This window comes from Ursus arctos, unplaced genomic scaffold (assembly GCF_023065955.2).
Source record: "Ursus arctos isolate Adak ecotype North America unplaced genomic scaffold, UrsArc2.0 scaffold_31, whole genome shotgun sequence".
In the NCBI taxonomy this organism is placed as follows: domain Eukaryota; kingdom Metazoa; phylum Chordata; class Mammalia; order Carnivora; family Ursidae; genus Ursus; species Ursus arctos.
Genome location: NW_026622997.1, coordinates 28,326,202 through 28,341,234, shown reverse-complemented (window position 1 = coordinate 28,341,234; position 15,033 = coordinate 28,326,202). Strand labels below are relative to the sequence as shown.

At 43.8% G+C, this 15,033-nt stretch overlaps 1 protein-coding gene across 1 annotated transcript; it reads right to left on the bottom strand.

Moving 5' to 3' along the window:
• Positions 1-1,600: 1,600 nt before the first annotated feature.
• Positions 1,601-14,747, bottom strand: LOC113243778 (DLA class II histocompatibility antigen, DR-1 beta chain-like). The gene is made up of 6 exons (XM_026482613.4): positions 14,567-14,747; positions 6,701-6,970; positions 3,780-4,061; positions 2,921-3,031; positions 2,229-2,252; positions 1,601-1,938 (listed from the first exon to the last, which is right to left on the bottom strand). The coding sequence occupies exons 1-6, from the start codon at positions 14,664-14,666 to the stop codon at positions 1,925-1,927; spliced, it is 801 nt and encodes a 266-aa protein (XP_026338398.3). The 5' UTR covers positions 14,667-14,747; the 3' UTR covers positions 1,601-1,924.
• Between the last annotated feature and the right edge of the window lie 286 nt (positions 14,748-15,033).

The following is a 15,033-nucleotide window of genomic DNA, read 5'->3' as shown; positions in this document are numbered from 1 at the left end:
GCACAAAGATGATGCCCATTGGTAAGAGCAAAGCAGAGGGGAGTGCAAGGATGAGACCTCCCATGAGAAAAGAAAGAAAGAGAAATGATAAGAATAAAAAAGAAAATGATAAGAAAACAAGAAGAAAAGAAAAAAGGCAAAAAAAAAAAAAAAGGAAAAGGGGAATTAAAAAAGACTGCACCTGCTGGCTTTTTAGCAAGGCAGAGGGGGTGTAAGAAAATGGTGTTCACACGCATCCATACTCAGAGAGTGTTCCAGCAGGCACCTGCCCCTCAGACCAAAACTTAAAATAAAAAATGAGTCTCTTTCACGTAAAGTCATGGAATGTTTCAAAGGGCTGCTTCTGTGCTGGCCCCGGGGGCAGGTGAGTCTGCATGGGCCCTTAAAGAGCTGTTCCTTCTGTAGGAGTGCTGCCAATACTGACCCCTTCCTTGACCCTCCATCTTGTTTTTCTCCTTGCAACAACCTCGCTTGGGGATTAGTGTTCCAGGCCTTGGAGGTTAATGTATGCTCTGACTGGCATTGGGCAAGGCTTGCTCTAGTCTTCTGCGAAGTTGTTTAGATAACTTGTAGAGATAACGTAGTCACTTCCCCCCCTCCCCCACTTTCTGGCACCCAAGTGCCACCAGAGGGCTGTTCAATGTTAAGACACTTTGACCACACCACAGTGCCCTCTGCACATCCTCTTGCTCTATAAAATCTGAGGGCTAAGATCCAGACTTTGCAGAGAATAGCTGCATAGCACTTGGATCATTGCCCGCCTGATCCCCCAACAGTAAGTTACCTGAATAAAACTGCATAAAGCGTATGGAGTCACACGCTGCATTTTCCTGGTCTCAAAGTGCCTTCTCAGTTTGGAGGATGATTTACCATCCTCTTCTACTTTCAGACACTCATTTTGCCACAGCCCCTTGGGTCTCATGGGCTTTAGCCCCATCAGTCTTCAAAACCAGGTGCTTTGGGGGTTTGTCTCTCAGGTGCTGGTCTTAAAAGTTGGGGTGCCTGATATGGGGTATGATCCTCAGGGAGAAATTTTGGGTTTTGAGTTCTCGTCTACTGAGGCTGTTGGCTGGTGGTGGGGTTTATGGTGAGATTGTGTCTTAGCCTCTCCTACCTGCTTCCATGTGGCTTCCCTCTCTTTTGCCCTGTGTAAAGGGTCTGTCAGTTTTAGTTTTTGTGTTTTGTTTTTCATTTTGGAGGAAAATGCTCCACCTTTAGCTACAGATTCAGTGTGTCTGTGAGAAGAGGTGAGTTTAGGATCTTCCTATTTCACCATTTTGAACTGGAACCTGCATTTCTTATATTTGTTGTCCTTGTTCACATCCTATGGTATGAAGGAACTTGTGTGTTTGTGTTTGAGAACATGGAGACATAGAACACCACCACGATATGGGTCATTAAGGGCTTCCTTCGCCTCAGGAAAGCATGCTGAATTACAAAATGCAGAAGACCCAAGAAAAAACAGGGAAGGAAGCAAGGAAATCAGATTCATATGTAACTAAAATTCAGAAATATAAGTGAATACCATGTTTGTAATGTCATGGAATGCTCCCTTAGTTTCTTTTTTATACTTCTTTTCTTTGAAACTACATGAAGCAGATGATTTTCACCCCATGTTTATTTGAGAAAAGCTTATAAAGACACGTGGGCAGAAGGCGAGTTCCCAAGCAAGGGAGGCAGTAAGGGCTGCACGGAAGGGACTGGGAGAGAATGTGGATGAGGTCCTACAGTCACACTGGGGCTTCCAGGTCAAGGATGGGGCAGACGGAGCCACAGGGAGGACAGCTTCTGCAGGGTCACTGACGCCAGGGCCAACCAGATCCTGAGAAAGCACTGTATTTGTGGAAAAATAAGAGTTGGAAGCTTCTCACTCTGCGAAGAAGCTGGAGAGAAAGGTTCTTCCTGGAGTGTCACCGTCTCCACGTCAGCTCAGGAGTCCTGCAGAGACACAGCAGAGTGTTCTTTCCAGACCCACCTCTCCAAGAAGCTGCTCCTCCCTCTCTCAGGGCCTCGAGTGAAAGCAATGAGGTAAGAAGAACATATTCTTAGGTCTCCTTGAGCCAATGTTCCTCTAGAGCGCAGACCATTTATTAAGTGGTGGAAAGAAGCTTTACTGCAAACTGCCTGATCACATTTCAGTCCTCCCGTTATTTCTGTCTCCTGGCTTGTCTCTACCATCAGTTCTAGGAGACCAAGTCTATCTCTAAAACAGGATGAAAGAGCATTACCTGCTGGCTGAAGTCCAGAGTGGCCTGAAAAGAGAGGGGGAACATATACTTAAAAGTATGGAGGCAAGTCTGTCCCCAGATACAATGTCCCCAGCCCCAAAGTCCCCTCGTTTCTTTAACACCACAACCCACATCCCATGATGCCAGGGTGGAGCAGGAAGTGAGAGGTGTGACCCATGAAGTTTTTTTCACACAAATTCAGTGGGATTTCACTAGTGGCTCTTCCTGCATTTGCCCCAGGGTCTCTACCTGAGGTCTCCATTCTTGTTAACCTCTTTCTTATCTCCACAGGCCAGATCCTATTATGTTTCAACATAGTAACCATGGAATGTTGATTTCTGGATTTCCAGGAAATCTGAGGTTGACCAGGTTAAGATAGGTTCTTTTTTTTTTTTTTAAAGATTTTATTTATTTATTTGACAGAGAGAGAGATAGCCAGCGAGAGAGGAAACACAAGCAGGGGAAGTGTGAGAGGAAGAAGCAGGCTCCCAGCGGAGGAGCCTGATGCGGGGCTCCATCCCAGAACGCCGGGATCACGCCCTGAGCCGAAGGCAGACGCTTAACGACTGAGCCACCCAGGCGCCCCTAAGATACATTTTATACAGGGTCACTGAGATGAGAATTAACTTAAACAAAGCCATATTTCTTCCCCTAGAAAAGTCCAGGGGGAATCTCACCAACAGGTGCCTTACCCTTCTGATTCCTGAAGTAGAGGAACAGCCCCACCACCAGGAAGAGCAGACCCAGAACAAAGCCTCCGATTCCACTCAGCATCTTGCTCTGTGCAGAGTCAGACCGTGCCCCTGAGGGAAGAAGTCATTTTAATGATTTTTATTCCAAATTCAGCTTCTCTGTTGGAGACTTGGGGATTGAGAACTTTGAGAATGAGGAAGAAGGCTTGAGAATGAAGAAGGAAGGCTTCCCTAAAGAAGCAGAATAATTGGCAATTTCTGGAAAAGAAATTTAAAATCACTTTGCATAGATACAAAGATTAGGCACTGAACTTTTTAAATATCACAGCTCTGACAAATCTGCTACTTCAACATGGATGGGTGAGGATCCTGGGACCGCATGAAGTTCAAGTAGCTCGTGCAGGATGACAGAGCAAATAGAAGGAATCCAAGATTGGATTCTCCTCAAGTCAGGAAGGTCCCTACAATGTACAGGATGTGCCTCTCCTAAGATCACAATGAACAACTCAGAGCCACAGTGCCTGAAGCACAAGGCCAGCCCGAGGCAGGGGACTGGTGCCCTGGTCAAGGCAGAACCATGACCTGTGAGCCATGGAAAGTCAACCTCTTTTCTGTCTGCCAGGCACAATTGCCTCCCCAAGGAATGCAGGATCTGTAGAAATGATTACAAGATATCTCTAAACTCAGAAGATTTCTATCACAGGATATCACTCAGCTACCCCAAATGACTCATGCTGAAGAGAAGAGAACATGGGGCAGATGAAAACATGGTGTCAGGAGAGAGAACCCTGACACTCAGGAAGAAGCAAAGTCCCCTGCTTGGTGGGGGAGGAACTGAGGAGGTCAGACAGCTTCTCACTCCATTCCACGGTGACAGGGCTGGTCAAACTTGGGTGCTTCACTTGGCAGGTATAGACCTCTCCACTCTGAGGAACTGTCTCCAGCATCACCAGGGTCTGGAAGGTCCAGTCTCCATTTCGGATCAGGCCTGTGGACACGACCCCAGCCTCCTCTTCCTGGCCGTTCCGGAACCACCTGACTTCAATGTGGCCTGGATAGAAACCATTCACAGAGCAGACCAGGAGGTTGTGGTGCTGCAGGGGCCGGGTCTTCGTAGGATACACAGTGACTGTAGGCTCCGCTAGAAGAGAAGTGGTAGAAGGACTCAGTGAGGAAGACAGAGTCAGTCTCCCTGGTTGGCTGCCTGGCTGCCTCCAGGCTCTGGTCCCAGGCTGAGTCTCAAGCAGGCTTCTACCAAAGCTGGCCACGTGGCCCAAAAGAGCCAGTATCATGAGTCATGAATTTAATCCCAAATGTATGGATCCATTAGATTTGAGAGATGTTGGGGAAATTGGTGGGGTTTATTTTTCATTATGTGAAGCAGTTATTCCTGGTTGAATTGAAGTGTTTACAAGGTTTGCAAGGCATATAGTGTCTTAATTAAAAGCATGATTTCTGGTGTAGCCAGAATGGGCTCCAGACTCTGCTACTTTACTGATTCATCCTGGGTGAATTTTTACATTCCTCTGTGCCCCAGCTTTCTGACCTATCAAGGGGGATAGTGATACTGACTTAGCTCTTAGAATTATGTGAAGATTAGTGTACCGAAGTATGTAAAACAGTAACTGGAATTTAGCCTTCAATATATGTTAGCTACTTATTATCCTTGTTTTGTTGGGGAGGAAATATGACTCAAAGCAGGGTGGATAAGCTGGGGAACAGCTTGAGGTAGGGGGATGGGGAAAGAGAGTATGAAATTCTGGGAATGCTACACTCACACCTCAGAACAACACAGAAAAGGTTCAACCCTGGGAAGCAGGAAGGACAGAGGTGATTCTCTAGCTCTGGGAGCTGAGTCCCGGGAACAGCACGGGTCCTGAAAGAGAGAGAAAGTAGCAAAGGAACTCATTTATTTAAAAATGTTCTCATAATTGCACTCGGCTGATCAATCCTTCTTCTTTGTGGTACAAAAATATGTATTACTGGAATGTTATCCTTTTAATAATTGTCTCCCTTTTAAAGCTGACATCTGAGCTCAGGGCAGGGTCTGAGATGCATAGTAGGTATCCTTAGTGCCTGAGACAATCCCTGACACTACGGCCTGAATAAATACAATTTCCGTTTTTGCAAAAGGAGAAATATGGGAAAACCTTTTTACAACACCATAAAATTGTAGATTTAATTGATGAGAAACCACTGTTAACAATTCTGTAGTATATTTCATTAAATAAAAATGTTTACATTTCTAGCCGGAAAAATAATAAACAGGGTCAATATGTACACCACAAACTAGGGAAAATGCTGAATCAAATGTCAGCAAATCACTAAAATCTTATGTATAGAGCATGCATGAAATCACTGAGAAAAACACCAAAACCCCAAAGATAATAGATAGTAGATAATTTTCACAATTTTAACAACGATTAGCCAAATAATATGTGAAAAAAAGTGTTCAAGAAACTTTGCAATCAAAAGAATAGAAACTGAAAATTAACAAGATAAATTTTCAACTGAGCATTTGGCAGTATTGAAAAAAAAGGTCTAGCAAAGGGGAATGTGAGGTTAATTGTTACAACTATATATAGGAATCATATGCAACTCTTTTAATTACTTTCATCATTATAAAAAGAGCAGTATCGATATATTTTGTAACAAAATATAATTAAAAAATACAGTTTCAAAATTGTTTCAAGTATGTAAGAATACACACACTCAGAAACAAAGCAAGGAGCTTCTGGGTGGCCATTAGGTTCTTGGTTTTGGCTTAGGTCATGGTCTTGGGGTGTTGAGATGGGGCTCCCCCCTCTCCCCAACCCCCTCCTTCAGGCTCCAGCTCAGCAGGGAGTCCCCTTCAGATTCTTCCCCTCCCTCTCCCTCTGCCCCTCCCTCTGTCTGTGGTCTCTCTCTCTCTGTCTCTCTAAAATAAAAAAAATAAATCTTAAACATTTTTCAAAAAAAGAAAGAAAACAAGAAGTTGAGACCTAAAAGCAGCCTCGGAAAGATCAGAGGGGCCTCAGAGGTCCCCCAACCCATCAAAAATTAGTTGACACTTTTTCTCAAAGACATGGTCCCACACACATAGGCACACTTCCTTCAGGGGGTTCAGAATTAAGAAGAGTGAGTGCCAAGAACAGAGGGTGACTGGTCTCCTCACATTCTCCCCAATCTTTTAATCCTCCCCTCCCCTCCCCCAAACCTTCACCCCAACCAGGACGCCCTCCACCTCCCTCCCCAGGTCACCAACCACCTGCCTAGTGTTCCCTCCACCTGGAGCTCCTGAGCCCCCCTCCCCTCTCCCTCAGGGGCCACCAAGGATGCCAGATGTCCCCTCCTGTGTCCTCCCCCCACACCCACCCTCCCAACCCATCCCCCACATCCAGGCCCACAGCCCAGCTCACACTCATTCTCTGTCCCCCTCACTTCACAGTGCACCCCTCCCACGCTCCCCACAGTTCCACAAAGACACACTACAGTGTCCCCACAGTCACACACAGACACACCACACAGTCCCTACAGCCACACACGGACACACTGCACTCTCCACAGTCACACACGGACACAACCACACAATCACAACCGCACATTCCCCACAGTCACACAGACAGACCACACTGCCCCTGACGTCGCACACTCACAGGCATCCTTGTAACTTGTACTTGCTCAAGACCCTGTATGTTCACTCCGGACGAGTCTGTCTCACAGTCACACACACACACACACACACACACACACACACACACACACACGCCCTCCCCCAATCCCCGCCCCTGCCCCGCTCACCTTGTCGCCGCACCAGGAAGCTGTCCGACACCCCGTAGTTGTGTCTGCAGTACCTGTCCACCGCGGCCCGCGTCTGCTCCATGATGTCCTTCTGCTGGTTCCAGTACTCAGCGGAGTGCCGCCCCAGCTCCGTCACCGCCCGGTACTCCCCCACGTCGCTGTCGAAGCGCACGTTCTCCTGCCCGTTATAGATGTATCTCTCCAGGTACCGCACCCGCTCCTTGCCGTTGGTGAAATGACACTCGGCCTTCCCCAGGAACAAGAAGTGAGCTGTGGGGACAGAGGCGAGCCGCTCACCCGCGGGCTCCCGGAAGACGCCGACCGCGGCACCCCTCGGTGGCCCCCCCGCGCCCCCAAACCACCCGCACCCACGGCTCGTCTTTCCTCTGTCGGCGGCGGGGGCAGGCGGCACGGGGAGGAGGCGACCGGTCTCAGGGGAGCCTTTCGGGGTCCCTGGGTCCCGGGCGCGGCGGCGGACCTCCCAGCCTGAGCCGCGCGGGCATTTGCTCCTCACCGCGTCCTCCCCGACGCCTCCTCCTGGCGGACACCCGCCTCCCTCCTCGCCTCCCACAGCGGGTTCCCCGGACCTTAAACGCGTCCCACCTGCTCCCCCGCCGAGCTGCCATTTGGTTTGGGCTGAGCTGGCTCAGGCCGCCGCCGCCCTGCGAATCCAGAGAAGGAATCACGCGTCCCCTCCACTCGGGGAGCTTCAAATGGAGGGAAAGGGACGGACAAAACGCAACCAGGCAAGACTTTATACGGGGCGAGACATGTCACAAGAGAAGTGTGCAGTTTAGAACAGAGAATAATCGGATGATCAGAACCACCTTAGGGTGCCAGAGAGGTGGTCTCAAGGGTGACATGACATGTGACGTGAAAGGTTAAGTAGATGTGACCTAGAGGGTGTGCGTGTGTGTATGCATGTGTGTGTGTGTGTGTGAGAAAGGGAGGCATGTTTCAGATAAAGGTAATACAATGTACAAAAGCTTGAAAGAATTGATGGTGAACTTCCTTAGGAAACCAGAAGAGAAGTTCACTGAAGCACAGACAGTGAGAGGAAGAAAGGGGAAAAAAAATTACATTGGAGAAGTCACATGGGGCTGGGCACTTAAAGCCTGTGGGTGATATTAGGATTTTGATTTTATACTAAATGTAATGGAAAACCATGAAGAGTTTTAGGGAGAGTAAAGCCGTGATCCTATTACAGGATCACAATCCCTTTTCTGAATTTCCAAATCCAGATAGCTCAGAAGATCAGGGCTTTTTTTTGGTGCCAAAACTCATTTGGCAAATCTGACCTGAGGAATTAATGAGTCGAATGTGTCTCAGAGCTCTTACTTGTGTGTCTGTACTTTAATATGTGTAAACACAGGTATATATGATATAAATGTATATATTTTTGGTGTTTTTGTCTTTATGTCATTGAACTGTGAAAACAAAGCTAATTCCTTTATCAGGACCCATAAATGGAGGCCACCCCAGCATCCCACCCTTTTCCCAAATCTAAACTTAAGTCAGTCTGCACTTACAGAAAACATCTGTCAAGGAAACAACATATACCAGTCACAATTCTCCCACTCAGGTTTAGCTAGTTTACCTTACCCTAGAAAATAAGACCTGGTAGCCTTATAAGGAAATCCCCCACCTTCTAGCCAATCATGCACTGTCTCCATGTTCCCTCTTCTAAAGCTCTATAAACTCACGCTTGCCCAAATACCTTGGGAAAAGTGCTCCACAGTTTTTGAATCACTTTACTCCCCCAATCCATGGATTATTTTCCCTTGGATAAAGGATATCAAACATTTTACTAAATCGATTTAGTTTTGTCATTTGACAAAGTCAAAAGAGTTAAAGAAAAATCCTGTGGTTAAAAGTGAGATGGATAAATGGAAGCTTCTGATATCATCAATAGTCTGGAAAGTAGAATTATTACAGAACTGTGAAGCATTTTACTGAAAAATATTTGTTGCCGTCACCACCATTTATGACTTAAAAAGGCAAGTTGTTGAAAGTTAATAGAGATTATGTGAAATATTGAAAAATTTGGCTTAAAGCAAAAAATAAAAATGAAGAGTTGCACTTGCTTTGTTGAATGGATTCAACAAAAAGTGGTGAATTTTTGCAACTGTCTAGTTTTTTAAAGTAATGAAGCAAGCTAAAATTAACCATGAAATACTGAATTAGAAGGTGAATGTGTATATAAAATGTGAGTCTAGAAAATTTTAGAAGCAGTACAGTGTAAAACAGTTATCAACCACAGCACTATAGACATTTTGGGCCACATAATCTTTGTGATGGGGGAAGTGGGGAGGTCTGTTCTGAACATACTAGGCTATCTACCAGCCTCTCTGGCCTCTACCCACTGGTTGTCAGAAAAAAGCCCTAGTGTGACGTCCATAAGTGGCTCCAGACATTGTCCAATGTTCATGAGGTGAAGGAACAGGATTGGGGGGAGGGTGAGCTGTCCCTGTGTGAGAACCATTGGTGAAAAACCACCTGAGAAGACTGTGGTGAAAAGTCACTATTAATCATGAAGCAGTGGAAAATTACATGGAAAAATTTTCCCGTATCATACCTCTTGAAAATCTTGATCCTATATGAAACTTACGTTTTCTAAAAACCTGGTCCCAGTGCAGAGCTGTTTTTCCAGCAAAATAAATTTGTTTAGGACCAAAATTTACTGATTTCTTTGCCTTGGCAATCAGTCACTGTTATATTGTGATTTATAATAAGAATATATTTAGTCTTAGTTTCTGGCCCAGAGCTCTTAAAACTCTGAAAATGTCCTATGTGGTAAGAACAGTAAAGGTGTCTTTTGTTACATTAATGAGGTGACTTTGGATACCGCTGTGGGATGAGGGCTTGTTGCCAGGAGAATCCACCATGTGATTGGAGGGTTGAAACTTTTAGTCCCAACCCGCCTGACCTCCAGGGAAGGAAGAAAGGCTGAAGATGGAGTTCAGTCACCGATGGCCAATGATTTAATCAATGATGCTTATGTAATGAAGCCTCCATAAAAATCCAAAAGTCATGGTTCAGAGAACTTTTGGGTTAGTGAACACGTGGAGGTTCTGGGAGACTGGTAGGCTTGGAGAGGGCCAAAAAGCTCTGTGCACTTTCCCCATACCTGCTCTATCTCTTTCATTTAGCTGTTCTTAAATTTCATCCTTTTATAACAAACAGGTAACCTGGTAAGTAAAATGTTTCTCTGAGGTCTGTGAGTGCTCTAGTAAATTATTCGAAGCCAAAATAAGGAGTCACGTGAATCTCTAAAGTTGTCCCTTCCATCAGAATCATAGGTGACAACCTGAATTTTTGATTGGGATCTAAAGTGGAAGAGGGGCTGTCTTGTGGGACTGAGCCCTTAATCTGTGGGATCTCCATATGGATAGCATCAGACTTGAGTTGAATTGAGGACCACCCAGCTGGTGTTGGAGAATTGCTTGGTGGTATGGAAAACCTCCCTACACACTGGAATTGGTACCGGAACACCTTAGTCACCAAGTCATAATTTATCCTTCACATCCTCTTTCTTGGTTTTGCTGCCGTTGGTTCCCTGCTTATCTATAGTAGTAAACTATAGCCACACCCATTTCATTCCTGTTCAACGTCCCAACTAATTTATTTTCTAACTTTCAGTCTCCTACTCCCAATACCAGTAGGTATCAAAATTATTAGCACTGGCCAGATGTAGAACTCTCAATTCTGCAGTCAAGTCCCCTCAGAAGGAGAGAAACTAAGAAAATAATGACATTCTCATATAGATAGTATACAAAAATGAGTAGGTCCCCAGAATTTGAGTAGAGACCTTTGCAAAACTCCTTTGCCCCAAAAATGATGGCAGAGAAGAGTGCAGTCTGGACCAGACCCCTAAGGTCTATGTTACTATTCAGAAATTCTCTAAGTATGTTCCTGGCGGATGAGAAAGTTAAAAAATAACAAATGTGTGAAGTTGCTGTCCTGTTTACAATGTGGCTTATGTAACAATTAGCACTGTTAGTCTATGCTCATGTGCCCAATTTAAGTTTGTAGATTTAGCAAATACAAATATAAGATGCTCAAGTAAATTTGGATCTCAGGTAAATTATCAAAGTTTATCTGAAATTCAGATTTAACTGGGCATCCTATTTTTTATTTGGAAACCCTAGCCCAATTTGTTAACAAAATCTCAGAAGGAGTGTATTGAATACTTCTTTTTATCCTTCAACACATGCCCATGACAGCCTGCATGTAGCGTGAACTCATATGGGACTTTTCAGACAATAAGTGCAAAATGGATGCAAAATTTTTTTTTTTGTAAATGGAAACTAGTGGCACTTGCCTCTCTCCCCCACTCTAAGATACACACTGGTACATGTAAACATCAGAAATTTTATCAGTTTTACCCAACCTAGTACTATTTATTAACAGTAGTTAGAAGCCCAAGCTCTAGAATCAGAAAATTTGAATTTGAATATGAGCTCTTCCACTTGGGTCAGTTTTTAATATCCATGAGCCTTTTTTCTTTATTTCTGAAATAGATTTAATAATATCATATTCTCACAGTGTTATTGCTAAGTGTGAAATTAGTGACTCTTCCCATGCTGATCACATAATTACTCAATATATATGACCATTTTAATTTTTATAACTCCTATAAATGTAAACTCATAAGATCTTTCTACCTTATTCTCCTAAAGCAAATAATACCTTCGTTATGATTAGGCAATTTTTTCTATTAATTTTATTGCTAATTACCATTTGAACATACAAAGGCAGAAACATTGGTTTATGCCTAATAATGGTGTATACATGAACTTAATACAAAAGAACTCTGCTGACATAGAAAAGAGGGAATTTCAATATACTTAGATTTATACTATATAATCTGTGTTCTAACACTATGTAACACTGGGTAAATCACTTAACTTCTTTGAATTTTAAATTCCATAGCTATATATGTTTTTACTGCTACAGGTAGAATAGGATAGGTATGGGAATTATACACTGATATTTATAGGCCTGCTACATAGTAACTGCAAAATGTTTTGATACTTTATGCTGATAGAGGCCAGATACGTTTTTTTTTTTTTCATCACTCCATCTTCATCACCTAGGGTAATAGCTGGGGTAGTGTAGGTTGATAGTCTCCCTGACTCCATTTGTGAACTCCTACAATCCAGTCTTCACATGGTGGTTAGAATTAGTTTTTTAAACAGAAATAGACTTACCTTTATCCCTTAAGTAGTCCACATAGCTCTCTAAATAAAAATCAAATTTCTTACCATGGCCATCAGGATCTAATATGATTTGGCTCCTTACTTCCTCCCCAACCTCATCTTATGCCACTCCCCAATTTGCTCACTACACTTCAGCTACTCTCATCTTCTTTGTGTCTTTTAAACTCAGCAAACATCTTCCTGTACTTTGGCCTTTCCCGTTTCCTCTCCCTGGAAAACTTGTCGCTTAGATCCTTCAAATGACTGGTTTGTTCTCATCATTCATGTGTCAACTAGTGTCACTTTCCAGGGAGAGGTCCCTAGCCCTTGTGCTGAAGTTGGGTGAATTCAGTTTTCTCTGTTTCACAACGCTGATGTATTTTTTTTAAAGAGCACTTATTTCTCTCTGAAAATTTTTTCCTTTATGTAAAATACTTTTAAAAAATATTTTATTTATTTATTTGACACAGAGAAAGAGAGAGAGAGAGAGAGAGAGCACAAGCAGTGGGAGCAGCAGGCAGAGGGAGAGGGAGAAGCAGGCTCCCCACCAAGCAGGGGGCCTGACACAGGACTTGATCCCAGGACCCTGGGATCATGACCTGAGCTGAAGGCAGATGCTTAACTGACTGAGCCACCCAGGTGCCCTCTTTTTGTTAAACATGTATTCAGTTATTGTCTTTCTCCCCTGTTGTTGGGTAAGTTCCATGACTGTAGGGGCCTTTTCTTTCTTAGCCAAATAGAATTCTCTGATCCTAAAACAGAACCCAATATATAATAGTTGTTTGGAAGAATATCTATGGTCTAAATGAATAAACCCAGTGTTCTGGGACTTGATCACTGTAGGACCCTGGAAAGTAATAAAGGGCTCAAGCTCCAACACTCTTTTATTCTGATGACACATTAGAGCCCTTCTGCTTCCTATGAAAATTTAGACAAACTTCCTCTTTCTCCTTCTAGTCATAAGAAACATTCACAAGTAAGGAAAGGTGATTTTAAGAAGGAGAACATTTTGTTATATTTCATTTCATCCAGTGGAAATGTGATAGTACTGAGGGTCTGTGCAAACATTGGGGATTTTCAGTAATAGTGATGATATAGCTGGGGAAAGAATAGTGAGGAACTAGAAGTAGAGGAAAAAAACATGGCCAATTAAGGAGAGGGCATGGTGAATGAACCCATGAAATTTGGGGCTAAGACTCCAGGAGGTCAGTGAGTTTCCTTGATTTGTTTATCGACTTTCAGCCCCAAGAATATAAGCAACCTTCACACCATTGGTACCCTGCTCAAGGTGTACAGTTTGAATCATATGAAATTGCTGATAATTGACTATTTTTGGCTTATGCAAATAAAATTTCATATAATTTTTTCTATACTAGTTGAATCACTTCTTATGGGCTCAGGCCAGAGAAAGGGGAGATGTAGGAGAAGCTGATAGTATAGAAAGGTCAAAATAGATTCATACTGAACACTAATCTGTGCCAGGTTTTTAGGAGAAGGCTTAAGCTCTTTAAGGCATTGAAGAACACCCCACAGATGCTCCTTATCTATGGGGTTGTTTCAAGCTCTAAGGTTCTCTGTTTCAGTTCCAGGGTCCTCTCCACAGGAGAAATAGAGGGAAAACAGACCCCAGCTTCTGTCAGATAACCTAGAGCACAGGGATACGGACCTTATAAACATTAGGGTTCAGGAGTAAAGGAAAGGAGGTGATGCGGGAGGCCCCTTGATACATCTTTACATATTAGGGAGAGGCACCAACATCACAGACCCTGCTGAGGCCAGAACACAAGGTCTTCTAAAGGAGATCTTTCTATTTTCTTTTGACTCCCCATAAAATTTTCAGGCAAACTTAACCTTTTGCTGGCATAACTCAACTAAAAAAGGGAACCACTGAAGGTGCCTGGGTGGTTCAGTTGGTTAAAGGCTGGACTCTTGATTTCAGATCAGGTCATGATCTCAGGGTCATGAGATCCAGCCCTAGGTTGGGCTCTGTGCTGAGTGTGGAGCCTGTTTGAAATTTTCTCTCTCCCTCTCCCTCTGCCCATCCCCCTATCTCACTTATACGTGCATGTGTGCTCTCTTTCTCTTTCTAAAAATTAAAAAAAAAAAAAAAAAGGAACCACCAGATGGGAAACTATTTGGACTTCATTATTTCTTTTTTTTTTTTTAAAGATTTTTTATTTATTTATTCGACAGAGATAGAGACAGCCAGCGAGAGAGGGAACACAAGCAGGGGGAGTGGGAGAGGAAGAAGCAGGCTCATAGTGGAGGAGCCTGACATGGGGCTCGATCCCATAACGCCGGGATCACGCCCTGAGCGGAAGGCAGACGCTTAACCGCTGTGCCACCCAGGCGCCCCTGGACTTCATTATTTCTAAATCTTCTCAAGAACCTGAAGGAATGGGATGGAAGGCTGGAGAGATTTCATTAGAAGAGAAATAGGAAGAAATGGCCCTTCCTTACGAAGAGCTTCCGTGTGAATCTCTTTTAGAAAGGACAAGCATACAGGCTTTTTGTTGTGGAAAGAACTGGGGATCCATATAATCAAGATGGGTGATCACTGAAGAAAATGTCATAATTTTCTAAGGGACATGGCCTGGACGTGGTGACAAAGTTAACTCCCTTCCTTCCCCTATCCCACAATAGCTTATATACTAAGGTATGTACTTACGTGGGGTGTCCGTAGCCCAAGCCAAGGGAGGGCTCAGCATCATCAGTATCACCATCAGAGCTGCCATTGATAAGCCTCTGGGGAACCAGAGATATGCCATCCTGGAGAAGAGAGAGGACAGGGTTTGGGGAGCAGGTAAGTCTCAGTGAGGACTAGGACCGTCTTTCATCCATATGCGAAGTAATACCAACCAAGGAATTGATTTTTGTTTCTGGATTGGGTAATCTCTCTGTTGAAAGCCAATCAGCCTCAGATATGAAAAGCATCATCTGTTGCTGGTCAGAGATTCAGTATTAAGATCCAATTTTGAAACTTAGAATTTCCTGAATTAAAAAGATTGTTTTAATTAAATACTTTAAAGATTTGATCTAGTCGTATGTGAAACATTTTTTTGGACCCATATTGTGAGCCAATTTTGTGCTGGGTAGTGATGTGCACACAAGTTTGAAACTTTTAGGAGCATTTAT

What these genes read in the sequence shown, in the direction of transcription:
- LOC113243778 (XM_026482613.4), bottom strand. Translation starts at nt 14,666, where the DNA reads ATGGCATATCTCTGGTTCCCCAGAGGCTTATCAATGGCAGCTCTGATG. An exon ending in CTTCCTGGTGCGGCGACAAG is followed by an intron (nt 4,062 to 6,700) that starts GTGAGCGGGGCA and finishes CTTCTCTTCTAG; the next exon opens with CGGAGCCTACAGTCACTGTG. An exon ending in CCCTGTCACCGTGGAATGGA is followed by an intron (nt 3,032 to 3,779) that starts GTGAGAAGCTGT and finishes TTCTTCCCTCAG; the next exon opens with GGGCACGGTCTGACTCTGCA.